The 25942-nt window shown below is 46.2% G+C and overlaps 1 protein-coding gene across 1 annotated transcript; it reads left to right on the top strand.

Annotated features, from left to right (window-relative positions):
- Nucleotides 1-3134: 3134 nt before the first annotated feature.
- Nucleotides 3135-9508, top strand: LOC142272105 (uncharacterized). Its single transcript, XM_075332495.1, has 3 exons — nt 3135-3267; nt 3351-3464; nt 7667-9508. Exons 1-3 carry the CDS (start codon nt 3135-3137, stop codon nt 9112-9114), a joined length of 1695 nt encoding a protein of 564 aa, XP_075188610.1. The 3' UTR covers nt 9115-9508.
- Nucleotides 9509-25942: the final 16434 nt, after the last annotated feature.

The raw sequence follows: 25942 nt of genomic DNA on the forward strand, positions 1-25942 counted from the left end.
TGTGTGTGAGAATAATCCCAGCATCCTCTAGTGCCTTCCGTAAATCGGAGGAGACTCGTCCATTCAGGTCTGTGTCTGCACAAACCATCAGATTCCCACCAGCTCCACCATACAGCAGACATTGCGTTACGGGTACATTGCAGTTCTGTAATGGAGGAAGCTGTAAATGGTCTTGTAAATTATTAATAGCGGCTGTAAATACCGGATTGTATATGGATGACAAATAAGAAAAGCCTTGTCCTAGTTTTCTGGATGAAGCTGTGATGATTCTTTATCCGGCCGTGTGATCCCGGCATTAGAGGCCGTTACATCCCGGGAAGAGAGGATTTATCTACAAAGTGTAAAATCTTTCCCTTCCCTGAATATTTCTGCCTCCGGTCACATCCCGTCTGCCGGTATAACGGGCTTCGCACCACAAAACTCACATCCAACTCATCAATTGTGGTGGTTTTTTTTGTTTGTTTTTTTTCTATGCTGCTTTTTTGTCTTCTCGTATCATTTTATGTTTTTTTTCCAAATTCTTCAGAATGTTGCAAGTGGATCATGAATTTTGCGCACAATAGAAACGCTTTGTATTTTTTTCCTATGACCTTTGTTTGTGACTTTTTAGTCCAAAAAGTCTTGTCTTCCTAAATGGCGGCAAGTTTGCACCAAAATATTTCTGACAAAATGTCATCATTTTTTAGGTTGAAGGTAAACATACCTTTCCTTGAAAAACTATTCACACCCGGTGAACTTTTCCATGTTTTTTTTACATTACAGGCACAAACAAGTGGATTTTATTGGGGTTTTATATGATAACAACACAAAGTAGCAAACATTTGTTAAGTATAAAGGAAATTATAAACGGATTTTTAAACATTTTAAGAAATATAACTCTGAAAATTGTGATGTGCATTAGTATTCAGCCCCCTGAGGGAATATGTCGCGGGCGGAGGAGGGGACGCTGCGCTCTCCCACTGCTCGGGTCCGGCCACTGCTGCTGCTGCTGCCGCTGCTGCTCGGTGGTGGCTCGAGCGATGGGCCGGATCCCGGGGTCTCGAGCGGCGCTCCTCGCCCGTGAGTGAAAAGGGTAGGGATTGGATTGTGGGGATTTGGTTATTGTCCGTGACGCCACCCACGGTTGTGGTGATATTGGTGACACCACCGCTGCTCTAGACGGGGATCCCGGGAGCGGTGACAGGGAGCAGCTTGGTTGTTAGTTCTCCCCTCCGTGGGTAGGGGGTCGGTTGTCCCGGGGCCCGGTGATGGGGTAGGGATGGATGGCAGGCGGGTTACGGGGCCTGGCGAGGTGCAGGGTCGCGGGGCAGCGCTATGCCGCACGGCACGGTGGTACTCACTCAGCCAATGATGAGGACACAGTTCTCGGTAAAACACAAGGCTGGATGGACGGGTCCCACAGACGGCTGCGGTGTTGTTTCTCCTGGCAGGTTGATGGTGACTGCCTTTCCCTGCACCTGTGTACTGTAAACGGTTCCAATGGGTTCCCACCGGTAACCCGCTCCCCAGCTTGGATATGGGCTGGAGGAGCCCCTTTTGCCCGCAGGCTCTGGCCCTGGGAACTTTAGCCTTGGCGGTGACTGTGTTTCCCTCTCTCGGTTGGACTGTTGCCTTCTGTCGGGACTTGGCTGCTGGGAAACCCAGGAGGTTCCCTTCGCTAACGGATTTGGCAAATTCGCGGCGACTCCTAGTCTTGCCGGGGTCCGCAAGCCCCTGCGAGATGGTGCTGGCTTCTCTTTGCGTACCGGTCCGGTACCGCCGGGCCACCGCCCGTCCACGGTCTTTACGGTAAGCTCCAATAGGCCACTCCTGCAGACGGTCACCACCGTCTGCCAACCTTGCTGATCCGTCCGGGCCACACACCCGGACCAACTTCAGGCTGCTTAACTGCCACTTTCCTCCTTCCACTTTCTCCTACAAAAACTAATCTGCCTGCTTTTCCCGCCTCCAGGACTGTCAACTCTTCGGTGGGCGGGGCCTACCGCCTGGCCCACCCCCTGGTGTGGACATCAGCCCCTGGAGGAAGGCAACAAGGGTTTTCGTCTGACTTTGGTGTGCCTGACCGGGAGTGTGGGGTGTGTAGGTGTTGTTCTCTGTGGCCCCTGGCTTGTCCAGGGCGCCACAAATACTTTGCAGGACAAACCTTTCACTGCAAGTACTGCTGCCAGTCTCTTGGGGGATGTGCAAAGCTGGTAAACACATCTACAGGTCACATTTTTGCCCCTGCTACTTTATAAAACAGCTCTATCTCAGGTAAATTGGATGAAGGCGTCTGTGAAGAAATTTTCAATTCTTATTCTTTTGCTTTTAAAAATATCCATTATTCTATAAAGACCAAATTTGTAAAGTTTATGACTTATAGTTGTCCTGTGGACAGATTCTCCCCCTGAGCTCTGGATCTCTCCTGCTTTTCCACTGACCATAGGCCTCTTGGCTGCTTCTCTATAATTAGTGCTCAGGACCAGACCAGGACTTGTCTTCTCCTTCATGTCATACATGATAGCGTTATTTCAGCGGCCAGTGATCGGATATAAAGTCTCCAGTAATTATGTTACTATACAGGATTCTTTCTGATGTCACATCGTCATCTTCTCCCCATTCAGGTCCCTACAATATCGGATCCTCTCAGTGGAGATCTTCTATATAAGAGAATTCTCCTGATTGACCTATCAAGGATGGATATGGACAGGGACAAGATGGCGGAGAGGATATTACACCTCACCCTAGAGATCCTCTTCCGGCTTACTGGAGAGGTGAGAGATTCTGATGACGTCACATTACATCATTCTTATCTATGGGAATAACAGATGGACAGAACTGGATAGGTGAGGACTCTGGAAATGTCTGGAGTGAGATTTCTTACTGTGTCTCTCCATAACCAGGATTACACAGTAGTGAAGAAGACCTCTAGTGAGCGCTGTCAGGCCCCTGTGTCTGAGGGATGGGGAAGACCCCTGAGCCCAATCACGGGGCCTCCACCTCACCCCCCGATACATGAGGACATCAATGACCAGAAGATCCTAGAACTCACCTACAAGATGATTGAGCTGCTGACTGGAGAGGTGACACTGCTGGGAATGCTGGGACATTATACAGTAACGCTATGAAGGGATCGGGGGTGACGGTATCATTGTATGTGTCAGGTTCCTATAAGGTGTCAGGACGTCACCGTCTATTTCTCCATGGAGGAGTGGGAGTATTTAGTAGGACACAAAGATCTGTACACTGACGTCATGATGGAGGTTCCCCAGCCCCTCACATCACCAGGTAATAGACAGGACTAAATACACACGGCCTATAATTATCTGTATGTAAGGAATGAATTCAGTCCCTGTATGTGTCTCCTCCAGTTCTATCCAGTAAGAGGACAACACCAGAGAGATGTCCCCATCCTCTTCTCCCACAGGACTGTAAACAAGAAGATCCCGATGTTCCTCAGGATGTGTTTCCTCCAGCTCTATCCTGTAAGAGATATCTACTCATGTACTTTTTACACTAATTTTGTGTTTACATTTTTAGGCTTTCTGCTCTGGTGTTTTTCAGCTGTATTTTCTTTGCTTCTGCTTCTTCTGCTGTTTGTTTCTAGTGCCTTCTCTATGTTGTTATGAAGGCAACTCAAAGACCTGCAGAGGGTTCATGAATACCCTGTTTCCCTGAAAATAAGACCTAGTTACAGTCAGGGCCAGCGTCAAGAGGAGTCAAACTGCGCTATTTCTTAGAAACCCCAGTCTCTTAGGGACCCCATCAGTTGTAATCATCTAAGGTTGATTGCTTAAGGACCTTTGATGCTGTTGCGGGCAGGGAATTGACCTTCAGCAGGAGGGGGGGCACTCGAGACGCTCGGATCCGGGCGGTTGATGTGGCTCTAGTGGCAGCCGGACCCGGGCGCAGCCGTCCGTCACCTGCAAGTGAAAAGGGGGTAGTTATTATACAGGGGAGGTTTGTCAGTGACGCCACCCGTGGGTTGCGGTGATTGTTGGTGACACCGCCGCTGCCTTGGTATGTGGGTGCTCGGGGCTGATGGAGCGGGGCAGCAGGATGTTATCCCCTCCACGGGTATGGGAGGTGTTGTTCCGGGGCCCAGGTGTTGGTGGGATGGAGTGATGGGGCACAGTCTGCGGGGTTGGACCGGATGATACCAGTGTACTCACTGTTTGAATAAAGTCACACAGAGTCCAGATAGTAAACCAACTGACGATAACCGGTAGCCTCCGGAGGGGTGTGCTTGGGTCCCGCACACCGGTTGACAGAACAGGGGCCCTTCCTTCTGCACTTTTGGTTTGTGTCTTGTGTGTTGACTAGTCCGCATGAAACTGGGAAGTCCACTCCCGGTGTCTTTTCTGTGGGAGCTGTGGCCCGCGAGAACTGAACCGTGGGATCTTAACAGAACTTGCAGACGCTCTATCCCCCTCGTTGGGCTTCCGTCTCGCATCTGGGCTGTCGGTGGGACAAGACTTGGAATCTTGTCCCCTGCTGGTTAATTAGAAAGGTGCTTGAAGCTGTCCTCGCTCCAGGGTTCAGGGACCCCGACTGTGCACAGCCTCCGGACCGGATTCCCGCTGTCGGCACCGGCGGGCTACAACCCTGCCCCGGTCCACTTAAGGTCTCCCTCGACCGGATCTCCATCGCCTGTGGCCCAGCTCTGCCGTTTGCCACCTAACCTAGTCAGGTTAAGTAGTCCGGGGCTCCAACACCTGAGCAGCACTTCACAATCCTCTCACTTCAACTGTCTAGCACTGTTCTGTGTGTTTCCCTCCCCTGACACCTCAGAACCCCTAGGTGGGCGTCACCATCTGCCTGGCCCCACCCACTGGTGTGTCCCTATTTTCTTGGGGGGGTGACTAGGGTTTGATGGCTGGTGTTGGATACCTGTGTGTGGGGTTTTGTGTTGGAAGGCCAAGGAGGAGGGAGTCCTGCACCTGGAAGATGGATGCAGTCCTCTGTGACAACCTGATTTTGTCAGGGCGTCACAATGACTTCAAAGTCATGTGACATGATGTAACCAAAGGTCTTTTAATTGCAGGAGTCTAAATGAACTGAACAGGACACAGGCTGGCATGCAGGACTGGCATTAGGGGAAAGGGAGAGTAAACTGGGCAATTTCAGAGGGCTCCCATTTTCCTAGTGGCCTTAGTGTTTATATGCCAATTATAGGACTGTTTAAGGACCTTATTGACATCACGTCATGTGACCAAAGGTCTCAATTGCAGGAGTTTCAAGCAGAAAAGGAGACAGGCTGGTGTGTGTGTGTGTGTGTGTGTGTGTGTGTGTGTGTGTGTGTGTGTGTGTGTGTCAAATGTCAAAATGGGCAGAGCTTGGCCAGAACAAGGGTGTGATGCCACCGGTTCTCTAATTCGTAACAATTGCGGCGTTCCCTATGCCAGAAATCTCACTCCAGTCCCTAATGTCATTTTCAGTGTACATCGCCGGTCTTGATGAATTGGAGCCCAAATGTCTATCTGCACAGACAGCAAGACCCTGCTACATGCTTTCGTTATAAAGCCTAAGAATAGGCCATCAACGTTACAGTCCTGGACATCCCCGTTAAATTTTCACCATTTGTCTTTATTTTATTTTCGTCTTGGAAAAAAAATCTCTTTAAAATTGTTTATGTTGTGGATCAATGTCACAGATGTTTGCAGGTTATTCAACTGTCAAGGCGGTGTCAGGATCTGTGGAAGCTACACTCTGCCTGCTAACGTCTTATATGTCTGTGAGCAGCGCAGGGAGACACAGGCATCAAACCACAGATTTAGGCAGGCTAGCAAGAGTTAACCTATGCTGGGTTGCTAGTTAATGTATTTGACCAAATGCTGCGGGAAGCCAGTATCATTCTCTCCCCTCCTGTATAAGCTGGCTGGGCTATTCCATTAATGCCAGCTATAGGTTACCTATACTGTTAGCAAGAAATTGGCCATAATAAAGTATTAACTTATGGGACCACTCAGTAGTGTCCCATAAGGAATTGCCTACTCCATAAAGCATAAATGACTGGAGAAAAGAAGGAGATACGGCAAAGAACATGTGTGAAAAATTCCATTTTATTCATAAAAATATCATATATAATAAAATCACAACAATATGTGGTCAAAAGGACAAGGATTGGACAGGAGGGGGGGGAAGGTGGGTTGGGGAGGGGAGGGGGGGGGGGCCTTGAGGATGTGGGAGTAACCTGCCTCTCAGAAGCAACCAGGGTGAAGAATCAAGTGACTGAGTTGCCATCAATTGTAGGGCCAACCTATAGTAAGGAGCTGGTGGTGAATTGGGGCCAAGAGAGAAAATGAAGGATATGTGTCATGTGAACCACATGAGATATGCAACCAATCAGCAAGTGGGTATACATGCATGTAGTAAGCCCATCTGGAAAATGTGAAACCACAGTGGAAATAAGGCAAAGTGACTGCGCGGGGCCACAGGCGAGGACCAAGTGACTCCTCAATTTGCACATAAAGAAATGTATATATATATACACATGCACAGCAAGTCTGAGCCAGGTGCACCGCGCAATCAAGGGGCCTGAAGATATGGAAAGGTTTTCTCAATTATAATTGTGGCAAAGGAGCTGAACCAGAGGGGGGCTACTAAAGTGTACATGCAAAAATAATCACCGGCTGAGGCAGCACACCTGTAATCTCCCATTATGTACACCACAGACATGTAAGAGTTAATACTGGTGCTGCACAGAACCAAGGGAGAATTTAAGGCAATACCAGGCACAGGGTTACTGTGCGATTATTAGTCCCAATCCAATTCACCATGCAGCCAAGGGAAGGCGGAACAATGGAGGGGCAACATAAATAAGTATACCTGGTGGTTGGTTCCGAGGGGCAGGAAACAGCCTCCTGACAGCTGTTTCACAGCGTTGCTTTTTCGAAGGAGGATTGCTCCCACATCCTCAAGCCTCCCCCCCCCCCCCCCCTCCCCAACCCACCTTCCCCCACCTCCTGTCCGATCCTTGTCCTTTTGACCACATATTGTTGTGATTTTATTATATATGATATTTTTATGAATAAAATGGAATTTTTCACACATGTTCTTTGCCGTATCTCCTTCTTTTCTCCAGTCATTTAGGTTACCTATACTGGTCTGGTGAGGTGTTGTGACTTACGATTGGTTGTTGTGCATTATTACTGTGAACTGTTGTGGTGTTAACCCTTGTTGTCTTTTTGTTGCTGCCTATTTATTTCTGTGAGTTTGCTTTTTGTCTCGTCTGTCTTAATCTGTGTTTCCTGTATGTTTTAATCTGTGTTTCCATCATACTCCTGCCAATCACATGCCAGGGTGTATGCTATGGACAATTATACGCTTCTGTCGTTGCCGGAATCGTTGGGAGGAATGCTGTGTGACGGTGTCCACACGACCTCCTTGGTCAAACAATATATTGCTGAACGATGTTGCGTCGTTTGTGAGATGGGTACGTGTGACCGCTACAAAACGACCTATGAGCGATCTCGGCAAATCGTAGCAGCGATCTGGGCGTGTCACATCGCTAACGAGATCGCTAGCATTATCGTTGTGTGTAAAGCGGCCTTTAGATGTCGAAATTGGACAACAGATTCAGAATACATTTTTTCCTAATTTAATTTCTGATGTTATGGTTTAAAAAAATAAATATACTTTCAAGATAATATTAAAAAAATAATAACATTGTGTTTTTTATTTTTAGCAGATGACTGTATTGGGAATTCAGATGGAAAGCTAATATCTTCAGAATTTATAACACATGATGAAAATATCACACGTGATACATATGACGAGCAAGTCCAACAGAATTGTAAGCAAAATAAAAGTTACAGAAGGGATGTGGAACATGAAACGGCTTCCACAGGAGAGAAGCCATTTTCATGTTCAGAATGTGGGAAATGTTTTATTCAGAAATCAAGCTTTGTTAGACATCAGAAAATTCACACAGGAGAGAAGCCATTTTCATGTTCAGAGTGTGGGAAATGTTTTATTCGGAAATCACATCTTGTTTTGCATCAAAGATCTCATACAGGGGAGAAGCCATTTTCATGCTTGGAATGTGGGAAATGTTTTATTCAGAAAACTGCTCTTGTTTTGCATCAAAGATCTCATACAGGGGACAAGCCATTTTCATGCTTGGAATGTGGGAAATGTTTTATTCGGAAATCACAACTTGTTTCGCATCAAAGATCTTATACAGGGGACAAGCCATTTTCATGCCTGGAATGTGGGAAATGTTTTACTTGGAAATCAAAACTTGTTAGGCATCAAAGATCTCACACAGGGGAGAGGCCATTTTCATGCTTGGAATGTGGGAAATGTTTTATTCAGAAAACAGCTCTTGTTAGCCATCAAAGATCTCATACAGGGGAGAAGCCATTTTCATGCTTGGAATGTGGGAAATGTTTTATTCGGAAATCACATCTTGTTTTGCATCAAAGATCTCACACAGGGGACAAGCCGTTCTCATGCTTGGAATGTGGGAAATGTTTTATTCAGAAAACTGCTCTTGTTTTGCATCAAAGATCTCATACAGGGGACAAGCCATTTTCATGCTTGAAATGTGGGAAATGTTTTATTCGGAAATCACAACTTGTTTCGCATCAAAGATCTTATACAGGGGACAAGCCATTTTCATGCCTGGAATGTGGGAAATGTTTTACTTGGAAATCAAAACTTGTTAGGCATCAAAGATCTCACACAGGGGAGAGGCCATTTTCATGCTTGGAATGTGGGAAATGTTTTATTCAGAAAACAGCTCTTGTTAGCCATCAAAGATCTCATACAGGGGAGAAGCCATTTTCATGCCTGGAATGTGGGAAATGTTTTACTTGGAAATCAAAACTTGTTAGGCATCAAAGATCTCACACAGGGGAGAGGCCATTTTCATGCTTGGAATGTGGGAAATGTTTTATTCAGAAAACTGCTCTTGTTTCGCATCAAAGATCTCATACAGGGGACAAGCCATTTTCATGTTCAGAGTGTGGGAATTGTTTTACTCGGAAATCAAATCTTGTTAGTCATCAAAGATATCATACAGAGGAGAAGCCATTTTTATGTTCAGAGTGTGGAAAATGTTATTTTACGAAATCAAAGCTCGTTAAACATCTGAAGAAGCTGCACAGGGAAGGAACCTTTTTCATGTTGTGAACATTTGAAATTTTATTTGGTAAAACAATTCTTGTTGACCATGAGAAAACCCACACAGTAAAGCAGACATTCTTGCATTCAGAATTTGGCAAATGTTTTTATCATTAATCAGGTCCGGTTGTCAGATGAGTCACATGGGAGAAGGATTCATGTTATACCGTGAGTCAAAGGGTTTTATCCTAAAATCAATTGCTCAAGTAAGAATTGGTCAGGGAAAACACCATTTTCTTTTTAAACTTACCGTATTATTATGACCATAAGACGCACCTATGTTTTAGAGGAGGAAGATAGAAAAAAAAATTGAAACAAAATATGTAGTCATGACGCACTGTTGTGGGGGGGAACCTGCTGCTGACATGGTAAGGCTGCTTTCACACATCCGCTTTTAGCAGAGCTGGCCAATCCGGTTCTAAAACCTATGCAACGGATGCGGTGAAAAAACCGCATCCTTTGCATACGTTTTTGCATGCGGTCCGTCCGGTTTTTGCCGGTTGCGGCTGGCTACTGAGCATGCGTAGTGCAAAAAAACGGATGTGATTTTTGCCGCAGGACGCTTTATCCGGTGTCCATAGGCATGCATTGGAAATCGCGACGCATCGGCCGGATGCGGCGCAATGCGTTTTTTTTCGCCGGACAAAAAAACGTGCCAGGCAACCGCATCCAGCCGCATCCAGCCACCGCATCGGCTAAATATGCCGCATCCGTCAAAAACTGGACGGAACGCAAGGCCATGCGGCACAATACGGCGCTAATGTAAGTCTATGCGAAAAAAAATGCAACCGGCGGCAAAAAAAAACGGTTGCGTTTTTTCTGCAAAGCGCCGGATTGTGCCGCACAGGAAAAACCGGATATGTGAAAGCAGCCTTAGGCTATGTGCGCACTAGACCGTTTTTCCCGCGGATTTACCCGCGGATTTGCCCCGGAAATTTCTTGAGAAATGTCTGCAATCTTTCTGCAGACATTTCCCATGAAATTCAATGAGAAAAAAAAATAGCTGTGCGCACTGTGCGGATTTTTCTCAAGAAAATTTCTTGAGAAAATTTTCTCGAGAAACTTTCTTGAGAAAATGTGCATGTCCATTAATTTCCGCAGGTACCGGGGGTATTCCGGGGGTATTCCGCAGGTAGCAATGATGTGCGGTATACCACCGGAATAGCCGCGATTTACCTGCGGTAATGCCCATCGCTGCCTGCGGTTTTGCAGGAAGCGATGTCATTATGCCAGGAAGAGGAGCAGAGTAAACACACGTCGCACTCCCTGGACGCCGCACAGAAGCACTTCCGTGCGACCTCCAGGTGCCCGTGCAGTGTGTGTCCTGCTCCGGCCTCGCGGCTGCCTGCACTGCAGGGTGTCAGTGTCTGCCCGCAGTGTCAGCAGCTTGTCACGCTGCACCGCAGGCAGACACTGACACCCTGCAGTGCTGGGAGCCGCGGGGATGACGATCGCTGCTGTCAGGAGGTGAGATCATTACCTGCTGTGACGATCTCCTGCCTCCTGACGTCACCGCGGTCACTGCTGTCTATGCCCGTCTCGCGAGCGGCCCGAGACTGTCACTAGCGGTGACGTCACGGGCTCTCGCGATAAGTCAGTGACAGCGCTGACGTCAGCAGTACAGGAGATGATCACAGAAGGTAATGATCTCATCTATGCTCCTGATGGCAGCGCTCGTCATCCCCTGCAGTGACCTGAGCTGACCTATTGATGTTAGCTCAGGTCACTGCATTGCTCTCCCAGCCAATGGGGAACATTCTGTTCTTCATTGACTGGGGACAGTGACTATGGTATGGATCGCCGTGCCCCCCCCCCCCCCCTTATTGGATTACGCCGGACGTGGAATTGATTGTGCTCTTTTCAATAAATTGGTTAAAGAGGGAATGTTTTGGGGAGTGTTTTTTCAAATAAAACTTTTTTTGTTGTCTATTTTTTAATTATTACTGACTGGGTTGGTGATGTCGGGTATCTGATAGACGCCTGACCTCACCAACCCCAGGGCTTGATGCCAGGTGACATTACACATCTGGCATCAACCCCATATATTACCCCGTTTGCCAACGCACCAGGGCGCGGGATGAGCTGGGGCAAAGCGCCAGGATTGGCACGTCTAATGGATGCGCCACTTCTGGGGCGGCTGCGGCCTGCTATTTTTAGGCTGGGGAGTGTCCAATAACAGTGGACCTCCCTAGTCTGAGAATATCAGACCCCAGCTGTCCGCTTTACCTTGGCTGGTGATCCAATATGGGGGGGACCCCACGTTTTTTGTTTTAAATTATTTATATAATTTAAAATAACAGCGTGGGGTGCCCACTGTTTTGGATTATCAGCCAAGGTGAAGCTGCCAGCTGTGGTCTGCAGGCTGCAGCCGTCTGCTTTACCCTAGCTGGCTACAAAAAATGGGGGGACCTCACGTCATTTTTTTTTAATTATTTATTTATTTTATGGCTAAAAACAAGGCTAAGCACCCTTTAGGCTACTTTCACACATCCGGCTTGAGCTCTGCGGCTCAATCCGGCTGTGCAAGCTATGCAACGGATGCGGTGAAAACACCGCATCCTTTGCATAGGTTTTTCCTTTGCGGCCAGTCCGGTTTTTGCCGCTTGTGGCATGCTACTGAGCATGCGCAGTGGCAAAAACCGCATGCGGCGGCCGGATGCGGTTATTGCCGCATTGCGCCGCATCCGGCCGCCATAGGCATGTATTGAAAAATGTGCCGCATCGGCCGAATGCGGCGCGATGCGGTTTTTTTTGCCGCACGAAAAAACGTGCCAGGCAACGTTCCATCCGGCCGCCGCATCGGCTACATCTGCCGCATGCGGCAAAAAACGGACGGAACGCAAGGCCATGCGGCACAATGCGGCACTAATTAAAGTCTATGCAGGAAAATCGCAACCGGCAGCAAAAAAAACCGGTTGCGATTTTCATGCAAAGTGCCGGATTGTGCCGCATTCCAGAAAGCGGAGGTGTGAAAGCAGCCTAAGTGCCACATGAAAGTCACTAAAGGGTGCCAGCTTAGAAAATGCAGGGAGGTGGAACATTATATAGGTTTTTCTCATCTATCTATCTATCTATCTATCTATCTATCTATCCCTGTATCTATCTATCTATCTATCTATCTATCTATCTATCCCTCTATCTATCTATCCCTCTATCTATCTATCCCTCTATCCCTCTATCTATCTATCTATCTATCTATCTATCTATCTATCTATCTATCTATCTATCTATCTATCTATCCCTCTATCTATCCATCTATCCCTCTATCTATCTATCTATCTATCTATCTATCTATCTATCTATCTATCCCTCTATCTATCTATCCATCCCTCTATCTATCTATCTATCCCTCTATCTATCTATCTATCTATCTATCTATCTATCTATCTATCCATCTATCTATCTATCTATCCATCTATCCCTCTATCTATCTATCTATCTATCTATCTATCCCTCTATCTATCTATCTATTCATCTATCTATCCCTCTATCTATCTATCTATCTATCTATCTATCCCTCTATCTATCTATCTATCTATCTATCTATCCCTCTATCTATCTATCTATTCATCTATCTATCCCTCTATCTATCTATCTATCTATCTATCTATCTATCTATCTATCTATCTATCTATCTATCTATCTATCTATCTATCTATCTATCTATCTATCTATCTATCTATCTATCTATCCCTCTATCTATCTATCTATCTATTCATCTATCTATCTATCCCTCTATCTATCTATCTATCTATTCATCTATCCATCTTTCCCTCTATCCATTATCTGTCTATCGATTATCTTTATTATTTATTGCAGGGACAAACCTGCGGTAAATCCGCGGTAAATCCGCGGCAAATTCGCGGCAAATCCGCGGCAAATCCGCGGCAAAAACGCATGCGGATTTGGTGCGGATTTTTTCCGCAGGTCCGGAAATCTTTCACTGGCAGAAGTTTCTCAAGAAATTTTCTTGAGAAACTTCACATTTCTAGTGCGCACATAGCCTTATAGGGGTAATATCCCCCCCTGATTCTGTACTAATGTCCCCCATTTAGGCCCCTTTCAGTAATGTTTCTCTCTTTCTGGTGTATATGTCCCTCATCCGTGCAGATATGTTCCCCATCTTTGTCCCATAATAGTATACATGATCCCCATCCTGGTATATATGGCTCTCATCTTGGTATGTTGGTGTTGGGGTGGTTTTCGTGACACTACCCACGGGTTGTAGTGATGCTGGGCACCACCGCTGCGGTGAAGGTGGCGGGCTTCCGGGAGCGGTGTCGGGGCGTAGCTTTGGTGTTAACCCCTCCGTGGGTAGAGGCGGTGTGTCCCAGGGCCCGGTTGCGGGGAGATATGGTGCGGGGCACAGTGCTGCGGTGTGATGCGGTACTCACGATTTAGTCACTCAGGGTCTCTGGTAAACCAAACAAGATGTAGAACGGGCAGCCCACAGCCGGCTGCAGCACTGGACGGTGTGACAGGGTCCCCTTTCTCCTGCACCTAACGTAAGTGGACCACGGTGCACGGGTGGTCCGCTCCCCGGCGGATATGTCGTGGGAGCTCCTTTGCCCGCAGGCGCTGGCCCTTGGATTTATGGCCTCTGGCGGTGGCTCCTATCCAGTCGGGTTGGGCTGTTGCCTTCAATCAGGTCTTTGGTTGGGAAAGGACCCCGTGAGGTCCAGACCTCAATCAGTAAATTCGACTATATGGTGGCCTACGGCCTAGTCAGGGTCTGAGTACCCTTCCTGGTGCTCCGGTAGACTGCTGGCTCCCCGGTTCGGGTCCGGCGGGCTCCAACCCGGTTCCGGTCCTACGGTTCCACCGGTCGTGTTCCCGGTCTCCGGCAGGTGGCCCCTGCTGTCTGCCTGCCTGACTGTGTGAGGGTCCTAAGCTCCGACCCAGGCCCCTTGCAGCGCTGTGTGTCACACTCTGCTCTCCACTCAACTGTGCCAACTGTACTCCTCACTGTCCACAACTGGACTCTACTCCTTACTGTCCAACTCTGAACTTCACACTGCACTACTCAGACTACTGTCCACAACTGGACTGAGCTGCTTCCCTGCCTCAGGCCAGCAGACTTCTCGGTGGGTGTGTCTTTCCGCCTGACTCCGCCCACCCGGTGTGCCTGTCTAACACTGAGGGAGGCAATCAGGTCTTGATTGACGGATGTTAACTTCCTAGTGTGGGGGTGTGTGTGTGTGGTGTCTACTAACCTGTGACCCCTGGTTGTCCAGGGCGTCACATATATGTTTCTCATCACGCTGCAGACATAAAAAAACAACTGATTATACTCACCATCCCTCTGCTCCCCCAGTGTGCGGTGTTGTCTTTGATGCTGGCAAGTGACTTCAGTGTATAAGCGGCACATTGCATGACGTAACTGCCATGCACCTACAGGTACACGCGGACGTCGGCTGCCGGAATATTCACTGGTCCCCACACGTAGGATTATGGGCGTGTGGAGCAGTGAATATTCATTCTCTAATAAAAAAACACGTGATCACCGAGCTGCAGCAGTTAGCTGGTGACTGGGTGATCATGTGTGCCTGCTATTAATGAATGAATATTCACTGCTCCCCATGCTCATAATCCCGCTCATCTCTCGATGCCGGCTTCAGTGCGTTGAGGTAGACTGGATTATAAGTGAGGGGAGCAGTGAATATTCACTTTTGTTATTAGCGGGCACACTGTTAACCCTGGTTTCTGCCTCCTGTGACCCACTCCTCCACCGCCGCCCCTCCAGTCACCGTCACATCAGGACTATGACGCACCCCCCCTTTCCCTAAGACCCCCCCCTTTTCTACACAATTTATTTTGGGGGGGAGGGTGTATCTTAAAGTCCGAAAAATATGGTAATTGGTTAACAAATTGTATTGTAATTTTTTACTCTTACTATCAAAATCGTATAACATAAAAGGGCACAATCATTGTGAATCTATCTGACCGTTTCAGGCTCCACCCTCTTTCATTAAACTTCTCTTACATTTCAGACTAAAAATGTCAAAACTCACTAAATGTTTGAACAGTTAAGGTGTGTGATGCACAAAATGTGTGACTTTTACACAATAGTTCTTGCGCAATGAGTTAGATGAATTTCCCCTTAAATAGTGCTTATCACAAATCTGTGGCTGCCTTTATTATTTACTAAAACAGTGGAGAGCCGCAGATAAGTGAATGTTCTTAATATAATCCAGTACCAAAACTTTTGGAAGTGTCCCTAATGTCCTCCCAAAGGAACTTTCAGGTTGTGAGATCCCACAACCCTCAGCGATAACTGATTGTGTAAGAGTGAGCTCTATGACCCCAGCTATGCGGCATTCTTCTTAAGCAGTTCAGTAAAATCTTAACGGGAAGGTGTTGTTCAAAAAAAAAAAAAATAATAATAACTTAAAAATGTAAAGTATTAATGTTTTGCTCAAATATTATTTGTTTTTAATTGAGCAAAATAAAAAAATAAAAAGTTTGATATTTTCCACTCTTAAACACTAGAGGGAGCAGCTGCTGAAATCTGAAACTGTAGAAATAGCCTGGATTACAGCTGCAGTAAAGTGGGCGGAGTCTGCTCTCCTGTGTGTGATGTCACCTCCCCCTCCCAATCTGAGGGTTTCCAAAGGATAACACAGAATGAAGTTTAGATCACAGTGCGGAGCCATTTTGTTGGTGACAAGAAATGTCTAAAGTGTCACCAAGGACAGCAGGAGTATCACACAGGATAGGATTAGATACACAGCTCAGAAGACGGTACCACACAGGACAGGATTAGATACATGGCTCACCAAACACGTATCACACAGGATAGGATTAGATACACAGCTCAGCAGACAGTATCACACAGGATAGGATTAGATACACAGCTCTGCAGACGGTTCCACACAGGATAGGATTAGATACACGGCTCAGCAGACAGTATCACACAGAGGATTAGATACACGGCTCAGCAGACAGTATCACACAGGATAAGATTAGATACACGGCTCACCAAACACGTATCACACAGGATAGGATTAGATACACAGCTCAGCAGACAGTATCACACAGGATAGGATTAGATACACAGCTCAGCAGACGCTACCACACAGGACAGGATTAGATACATGGCTCAGCAGACAGTATCACACAGGAGAGGATTAGATACACAGCTCAGCAGATGGTACCACACAGGATAGGATTAGATACATGGCTCAGCAGACAGTATCACACAGACGAGGATTAGATACACGGCTCAGCAGACAGTATCACACAGGATAGGATTAGATATAGCTCACCAGGCAGTATCACACAGGAGAGGATTAGATACACGGCACGGGGGGAAGCGAGGGGTGTCATTGGAGACGGTAGCAGCAGCGGCGGGGGAGGGGCGCAGGTACTCACGCACTGCTCTGCATGCAGCAGCGGCTACAGCAAGGAGAGTGGAGGTGGTGTCATTGGAGCATTGGAGACAGTAGTAGTGGCGGTGGGGGTGGGTGGGGCGCTGGTACTCACATGCTCTGCATGCACACGAACACACACAGCTCTGCTACATGCACGCCGGCAGCAGCGGAGGAGGATAGCGGGGCTGGGTAGAGCGGGGGGGGAGGGGGTGTCATTGGAGACAGTAGCGGCGGGGGGGAGGGGAGGGGGGGCAGTCTGGCACCCCATATTCACACATCCTGGTGGTTGACGGGTAAAGTGGAGCACACAGCATACGCTGTTTGCTCCACAATGATGGCGCCGATCTCCTCCCTCTGCTGTGATCTGGACAGCACAGGGGACGCATCCAGGGCACAGCAGACGCCTTCTCTAATGTTACTAAATGGGGTCGGAGCCCAACTATCAGAGTCTATGCACAGGGGGCTGCCATAAAGGAGGTGAGTATCTGTCCTTACAAACACCAAATCCAAGATGGCAGCTCCCAGTGCCTTCAGTAAAATTAGAATTAAATAAAAACTAAATAAGTAGTGATTTTAATTTTGTATTAAAAATATTTGATTTCATAATCACTATTATTCATACAAAAATAAAAAACTGCGACACCCTTCCTTTAAAAAAGTATGTGGATTCGAGATTAGTGTCTCGTGCTTAGAGCAGCTGCAGAGATTTGTGGGATCCCGCTCTGCACACTCAGATCCCACAAAATGGAAATTCAGGTTCTACTTTGCTAGTAAATTGGGCATTTCGAGAGCCTTTAGGAACATTTGTGAAAGGTTTTGATACTGGATTATATTTAGATAATTCACTAATCTCAGGTTGCCCACTGCTTTATTTACTAAAAAGTGCAGCCCCAGATTGGAGATAGGAACTCTGAAGTATATCACATTGTATATAATTGCATTTCAAAGCTTGTTGTGTTAATAAATGCTTGTAAATATATATTCTTCACGCATGTCTTTCTCTTGTCTACATGTGGTGATTTTGCCTCTGAACCTCTGAAGTTGAGGCAGAGCTGTAGACATTTTGCACAAAAATAGTGAGGGGAGAATTAAATCACACTGCAGCCTAGATATGTGGAAGTTGTTAAGATGCTCTGGTCCCAATTCATCAAAGCCAAAAAATTGTCACAAAAGCTCTGAAAAGACTCAAAAATTTGGATCAATTCAGAGTGGTGCCAAATTTTGGTGGCTTTTGGCATTTTCACTCCAAAATTGGCAGAGATAGGGTGGGACAGGGGTATGACAGCATACCTCCTTTAATTTATGATGAGCTGTGGCATTGCCTAAGCCAGAAATCACACTCTAGTCCCTTATGGGAGTAATGTTTCTAGCATGGCACAAGGAGGCACATGCCACTCGTCAAACGCTGCAGATTCATGGAGAGGCATACAACACTTCATGAATCAGTAGATAAAGTTCAATTCAGTACCCAGATTTGACCTGAAGCCCATTGGAAGTCACTGATTTGGCAGTTCAGGTCATCACCCACAAGCAACCATAAAAAGAGCATTTCCGGGGGAGGGCGGGCATTTTCTTCTTCTTTTACATAAGACATCCTATGATTATGTTTTTACTTCCAGTGAAAGCCATTCAAACACTGCAAGCTGCTCGCACTATGCTGAGCACTGAGTGTACCCGAGCACAGCGATGCTAGATCGAGTGGTTAGGGTGTCAAGGGAGGAATTTGGGTGAAGACTGCTAATGGAGTCTTCGTTTAAGATATCCAGAGACGGTGCTGTATTAGCTGTATACCAGTGCCGGTATATCAATGTATCAGACAATAAATACATAAGACATGTTCTCCTTGAGCCAGCATCACCAACTGAACTCGTGTATTGGAAGACGCCCAATTATACAGAAAAGCTACTTTGGCCTTGAAGCTAAACAGGGAGTTCTGCACTCCTTAATTTCTCACAACATCTTGTAAAACACATCTTTTTTCCTTGCACATTCTTTCTGTGTGAACATTACTGATAAGACTTTTGCTCATTATTTGAAAACTTCCATTATTTGTACATCTGTTCACTTATCCTTGGTAACCCCTTCATGACTATACAACTTTGAACAGGGAGTATTATAGATCTGTGCAATTGCTACATAGACAGACAGATTATTATACAACTACATCTACATTTTGATTGTACAAGGGTACATAAAGAATCCAAACTCTAACACTGATATTTTTTTTTATAAAGTTTTGTATTCGGTACAAACACCGAGCTTTACTGTTGGGGTTCACTCATCTCTGCCTACGAACCTTTATTACAGTTTGGACTCTGTGTGTAGAAGAGACCGGAACTAAAAGAGGCCTATCTCTTGGTGAAGAGCAAGAAAGATTTATGATACCTATGCTAGTATTTAGTGAATTTAATGGAATTCTGTCACTAAGTGTTTACTACTTACAGTTAGGTCCAGAAATATTTGGCCAGTGAAAACAAATTTTGGCATTTTACCTGTTTACCAAAACATTTTCAATATACAGTTATGTAATCAATATGTGTCTTTAAGTGCATAGTCTCAACTTTAATTTGATAGTATTCACATCCTAATTGGAATCATGGCTTAAGAATTGCAGCCCATAAACACGTAGCTGTCTCTTTATAAAGAGACCAAAAGTAACTGGACAATTATCTCAAAAGCTCTTTAATAGGCTGCATGGGATATTTCCTCATTAATCCATTAAGCAGATAAAAGGTCTGGAGCTGATTCCAGGTGTGACATTTGCATTTGGAAGCTGTTGTTGTGAACCCACACCATGCGGTCAAAGGAGTCCTCAATGGAGGAAAACAGACCATCATTGGGATGAAAAAATGAGAGCTAACGGTAATGTTAGGGATGGCCAAATCAACAATTTGGTAAATTTTGGGGGGAAAAAATGAGCACACTTGAGAGCAAGGGAACTCAAAGAGGTCTGGATTTCCAAGGAAGACAATAGTGATGGATGATCACAGAATCCTTTCCATAGTGAAAGAAAATTCCTACACAACATCCACCCAAGTGAAAAAAATATTCTCAAGAAAGTGGATGTTTCAGTTTTTTAAAAGTAACATAAAGAGAAGACTTCCTGAGTGCAGATACAAAGGTTTCACTACAAGGAGCAAACCATTAATCAGCCTTAAAATTGGAAAGGCCGGGGGAATGGCCTAGCGATGGTGCCGGAGGGCTGTGATTTCTAAGGCTCCCGAGACCCACGGCTTTCCTCGGCCTGGGAGACAGCTCCAGCACAAAACTGAAGCATCTACTACATCCCCTCACCTCTCTGCACATGGAGGAGCTTTTTTTGTGTAAATCAGATTTTATTCGAATAAATAACATGTTTACAAGTTATAGGATAGGCAACATATGAGAGAGAGTACAATAACTCAAATCTTGGAGGTAATAAGTAATACAACACTTTTCTTCTTTCATAATAAGTCCTTTTGATTACACACTTCAGGTCAGACCATCATGACCCATGTAATAGCTTTGCTTTGGAGATGAAGCCCACTGGGTGACCAACAATCCGACCCCCATACAAAAATGTATGCAGCCTCGTTTAGAAAGGGGAGGCAACGTAGATGCACAAAGTCCCTGAGATGGCAATCCTGTCTAACAATGTAAACATAACTACATAAAATGTACAAAGAGGAAAGAAAGATGAGAAAAGAGGAAATGTGTAGGGGATGAGGGAAAAGAAAAGAAGGACCAAGAAGATGTCTCATCTGGGTCGTGTGCAGACCCCGGCACTTTTGTTTTGTGGAATGGACAATCACAGAGGTCTCACGCCCCCAACTGAATCTTGAAGCCATAGTACTAGTTCTGGTGTCTCTCTCTATACATACTCCACGGTGCCCACAGCCTGAACACTCGCTCCCCTGAGTCTGACGCCTGGCCAACCAGCTTCTCCATCCTATAGATCTGGTTAATCTCGGCCACCAGTTCAGCCCGCGAGGGCACTTTGGTCTGCCTCCAGTACCTTGGGATTAATCTCCTTGCCCCCGTCAAAAAATGCCTTAACAGGCTTCTCCTGAAGTTGGCAATCGAGATATTGCTTAAGGATAGAAGAGCCAGTTCCAGCGTCGGCTCAAACCTAGTGGATGACACTTTATTCAGAAGGGCAAACACGTCTAGCCAAAAATATTGTATGAGAGGACAAGACCACCACATGTGGATGTATGAGCCTCTATCGTTTGAGCATCTTCAGAGACAGATGGGAACATGGAATGAATTCTGGAGGGGCAGCGATACCATCTAAAAACTATTTTGTAGCCCCGCTCCTGTGATGATACATCCAGCGACGACTTGTGAGTAAAGAGTAATATTTTTGAGTGTTCCTCATGCATGAGGGGTCTCTCGAAATCCACCTCCCATTTCAAGAAGAAAGGGGCATCATCCTTCCATCCAGACAACTCAATCTGGAACATTTTGTATAGCAGGGCAATGGTGTGTTCCAGAGGCTCTCCCCCCAGACACACAGACTCAAAGGGCGTCAGGGGCCTAAAAAAGTTAGTTTGTGGTGAAAGGGAGTTAATAAAAGTCTTCAATTGCTCATAACCAACCCAAGCTCCTGCGGGAGTGCGGTTGTTATGAAAGAAAGAATGAAGGGGCCTCATACCCACATTGGGCACTAGATCCCTCATTATGGACACCATGCTGTGACGACATGGACTCTCATGGGTTAAAGTTTCTTAAAATCCAGCCAGACAGCATGATAGATTGTCTATAGACAGGGGAGAAGTCCCTCATTGTTTTTACAAGACTCTTGTTGACTCAATGTAATTGTGTTGGCCACTGAAAGCCAAACGTATTGTTCTCCAGACATTTCCAGTAACCATTGTATTGTAGTGAATTGATAATGTAATTACCTTAGTAGCCATTGTCTAGTCGGTGACTTGCCGACTCCATGTAGATATACTGAGTCTTTCTATGCACATCATTTAAATGAACATTATCCATGCAGCTTGAAATTCATCCAATGGGAGAAGCAATCTTGTCCAACCAATCGATGAGGACGCAGTGTATCCTAAGGGAAGGTTATGGCTATAAAAGGGACTTCTTTAAGCCACCAGGGTTGTTGAAGGTTGATGGATGCTGATGGATCCAGTCTAAGCTCTCAGGAGCTGACTAGAGGATCAGGATATCTTATGGCTTCAATCTAGGGGCTCCGGTTCCGGTTGGAGACCATATCCACAGCCTAGGGATTTCGACTCCGGCTGCCAGGATTTTAACATCAAACCAGGACTACCTAAGGAGGACACTCAGGTTGGGACAGTTCAGTCACCTGTTACAGACTTTGCAGACCTCAGACAGCTTGGAACCTGTGAGGCATGGACATTCTAAATCCCTGGTGAGCCAGCGGAAGGGTGAGACTCTGTTGCCTGTTACATTTGTGTGTTTTGCTGGTTGTGTGTTATGTGCCGTTAATTGTTTGGGGATCCAATAAAGTCTAATTATTGTGGTTCCCTCACCCTGTGTTGTCTGAGTAGTGTTACGCCCACGGTTAAGGAGGCCGGCGTTCAGTTGGGATGAGCCCTGAGCCACGCTGTCTTTCTAAAGGCGGCGGGTTTTAGTGGACGAGAGCACCCACTGAGCCCCGTGTCTCCACACATGCCTCTGGACCTGTGAAGAAATATGTTGACTGTTAAATCTGATGGGAGTAGAGAATTATTGTGTAAAGGTGTCAGTGGTCCAGGTATAGTGGAAATGCCCAGTAGTGCGTTCGAACTCCTGAGAAATGAGGACAAGCTCTTTACGAGGAACGGCCTGGCCTGAGTGCACGGGTGCGAAGGGGCTGGCGACCACAACTCTAAGAGAGGGGCGCAGTCTGTCTGAGGCATCTCCACCTCCACCCAGCGCTTAGAGGTTTTGTTATGGTAGAGATCCAGAAGGCATGTTCCCAATGCAGCAAGGTGATATTTTTTGAGGTCTGGAAGGCCTGCCCCCTCGCAAGTCTAGGCTTGTTCAGGACTCTATAGGCCAGCCGAGGGTGTCTGTATGCCCAGACGAATCTGGTTATGGATGTTTTTAATCGTGAAAAAAGGGAAGCTGGCAAGGATATGGGAATTGCCTGAAAAAAATATAACAGGCAAGGCAGAATATCCATCTTTATGGCATGTATCCTGCCTAACCAGGATATTGGCAGCTTATTACATTTCAGGAGATCCGCCTCTATCTTCTCCAAAACGTTAAGGATATTAGCTCAGTACAAAGACGAGACATCAGCAGTCAAGTCAAAGCCAAGATATGACAATGATTTCGCTTGCCACCTAAAGGGGAACGACACTTGAAGCTGATCGACCACCTGGTGAGCAAGGGAAATATTAAGCGCCTCCGACTTGTGCATGTTCATTTTAAAATTGCTCAGAGAGCCAAATCTGTGTAGTTCCAACATAATGTTCGGTAGGCTCGTCACTGGATTTGTTATGAACAGCATCAAGTCGTCTGCGAAGAGAGCTAGTTTATCCTCCCTGCGCGGAGCTGGGATCCCTTTAATTGTGTTCCATTGTGAGAACCTAGAGCAGGGGGGACAATGGGCACCCCTGCCGCGTTCCGTTCTTGATGTCAAATGAATGGGACATACCCCCGTTAACTTTAATCTGAGCAGAGGGGTTCGTATATAAAGCCGAGATCCTATGTAGCATTATTTGCTGCAGACCCGCCGCCTCAAGGACCTGGAACATGAACTCCCAGTGCACTCTGTCAAAGGCCTTTTCTGCGTCCACCGACAGGATGCAAGTGGGTAATCCAGTCCTCCGCACTCTATCAATCAGGGATATTGCACGTATTGTGTTATCTCTTGATTCTCGTCCTCTAACAAATCCTACTTGATCAGTGCTAATCAGACAGAGAAGAAGCGGCTGCAGTCTATTTGAGATGAGCTTAGCGTACATTTTAATATCTATATTGATCAATGATATTGGTCTATAGCTCCCGCACTGGGAGGGGTCTTTACCTGGCTTGGGGAGGACAAATATGTGGGCTGCCAGCGCCTGTTTCGGGAAGGATCTGCCATTGGATACATAATTACAAGTGGACACAAATTGGGGGCTCAATTGGTCAATAAAGTGCTTATAGAAACTCGCTGTAAAACCATCAGGCCCTGGGCTTTTCCCAATCTTTAATGACGTCTGTTACCTCCTCCAATGAGAAATCCTCCTCTAGGCCCGTGGTTATTATTGGGTCCAGCTCTGGTAATTTGGGAGAGCAAATATACGTTTTTATTTTCTCTACTAATTGTTGTTTAGGGAGGTCTGAAAATTGTCCCTTAATATTGTATAAATTTTGATAATATTCCCTAAAGCATTGTAATATCCCCTTTATGTTCTGAATTTTTTCCCCCTCTTTATCATTTATGAATGGTACGTGAGTAGCCAAGTTACGTGGGTGTAGTGCTCTGGACAGAAACCTGCCGCTCCTATTCCCATACTGGTAGAACCTGCCCTTAAGTCTTTCCCTCCAGCATCGTGTTCTCTGGTCTAAGATGGACAACAGTTTCTGCCTAGCTGTAGATAATTGACCAAATATGTCCTGTGCATTTGTGCGTTCTGGGAGGACTCTAGGTCAGAGATTTGGGAAGAAAGCATTTTAATCTCCTCCATTCTTTCCTTTTTAAGCCGACTGCCATGTTTTATGAGGACTCCTCTCATTTTAATGCCTCCCACTTCATGGATGGGGCAGATTGGTCAACCATATGATCCAGTATGAAGTTTGAGATTGTCTGGGTCACATCTGCCAAGTATAACGTATCCTGCAATAAGTTCTCATTGAGGCGCCATGTGAATCCTGACCTTTCTGCTTTGCCAAGTTGTATGGAAAGATATATAGGGGCGTGGTCAGACCAAAGGATGGAGCCTATCTTTGTGTTTAAGTGGAAATCCTAGGAGCGTCTGGGATATGAAGAAATAGTCAATCCTGCTGTAAAGTCGGTGTGGCATGGAGTAGTATGTGTAGTCTCTCGTGTCTAGGTGAAGAACCCTCCAGGCGTCCACCAGCTTCAGGCCCTGCATCTGTCTTTTAACTTTATGTATAGAGGAGTAAGGATATGAGGACTTACCCGAGGAGATATCCATGGACGGATCCATTGGCAAATTGAAGTCGCCACCGAGTATTACAGGAAGGGGACCTGCGAAGGCCTCCAGTAGTGTCAGACATCTGGCTCCGAACCCAAGCTGGTCCTTGTTGGGAAAGTACACATTAGCTATCACAAAATTGTGGGAGGCCCAAGAAACTCTCAGAAAGACGTATCTGCCCAATGGGTCGATGAGCGAGCCTAAAACCTCAGGAGTGAAAGACTTGTGGAAGGCTATGGACGTCCCGCGGGACTTGCTGTCTGGGCAAGTGCTGTGATACCAGACTGGATAGAATTTAGATGAGCACCGAGGCACTGAATCTTTCCTAAAGTGTGTCTCTTGGAGTAGTAATATGGAGACACGCTGTTTATGATTGTTATAACTTATTTGACTTCTTTTGTGAGGGATGTTAAGCCCCTTTATGTTCAGAGAGCAAAACTTAAGACTATTCATTGTGTCTGAGTAGGGTAAACAAACTGATATTTAGACTGCCACGACTGCCCAGACGAGAAAGAGAGGGAAAAGGTGAGAAAGCATAGACAAAGGTAGAAGACATAAGATAAAAAACATTGATAGTAGACCTTGCGCAAAAGCGCTTGTCTTGACCTGAATGGGCCTAAGGAGAACAGTAATGTCTGTTCTGCGCACTGTGAAGGGGGAGAAGAAGCCAAAAACAGTGCTCACTCCCTCACCTACCCTCCCAGCCATTCAAACAGAATATAATAACATTGGGGTATTGGGGTAGTGCAACTTGAACCATTATGGCCATGAAGCCATCAACATATACTTTAACAGTAACTTAATTTTAAACCTTAAATATTAGCAGAAATCGTGCAGCGGACTGCGAAGGTGAGTAGGAGGGGAACGTGAGGTGGGGATTGGAGAAGGTAAACTGGTGAGTGAGGGGGAAGAAATGGAAGGAGGGGGGACAGAAGGGAGAGAAGGGAGGAGGGAAGAGGGGGGGAGAGGGTGAGGGGGGAAGAGGGTGGGGTGGAGAGGGAGAGGGGAAAGGAGGGAGAGGGAGAAGGGAGGGGGAGGAGGGTAAGAGGGGGGGAAGGGAGAGGAAGGGAGAAGAAAGAGGTTTGTTGGGTTTTTTTTGTGCAGGAAGATATAGCAAAGTCACAGACTATCTAATGTTATTCTGACTTCCCAAAAAAGGTACAAACAGCTCACGAATCTCCATGTCACATTGTTAATGGGTATAAGGAGGAGAAATCATGGCATCCCTGTTTTAGGACCAGCGAAAGGGATGTAATGAGACTCAATGGGTCTGTCTTCCAACCGCTTGTGGATGGTGATCCTGAAACTTTTAAATGTCCAAGAAGATCTCAAGAAGGGGACCTCTGCAGCTCCACTGGGGTCTGTTTGGGGTTTTTCTGT

The sequence above is a fragment of the Anomaloglossus baeobatrachus genome, unplaced genomic scaffold, assembly GCF_048569485.1.
Source record: "Anomaloglossus baeobatrachus isolate aAnoBae1 unplaced genomic scaffold, aAnoBae1.hap1 Scaffold_344, whole genome shotgun sequence".
Taxonomy (NCBI): domain Eukaryota; kingdom Metazoa; phylum Chordata; class Amphibia; order Anura; family Aromobatidae; genus Anomaloglossus; species Anomaloglossus baeobatrachus.

Coding starts and splice junctions, on each gene's coding strand:
- LOC142272105 (XM_075332495.1), top strand. CDS start 3,135: ATGTGTCAGGTTCCTATAAGGTGTCAGGACGTCACCGTCTATTTCTCC. Junction 3,268..3,350: donor CCAGCCCCTCACATCACCAG/GTAATAGACAGG, acceptor TGTCTCCTCCAG/TTCTATCCAGTAAGAGGACA. Junction 3,465..7,666: donor GTTTCCTCCAGCTCTATCCT/GTAAGAGATATC, acceptor TTTTATTTTTAG/CAGATGACTGTATTGGGAAT.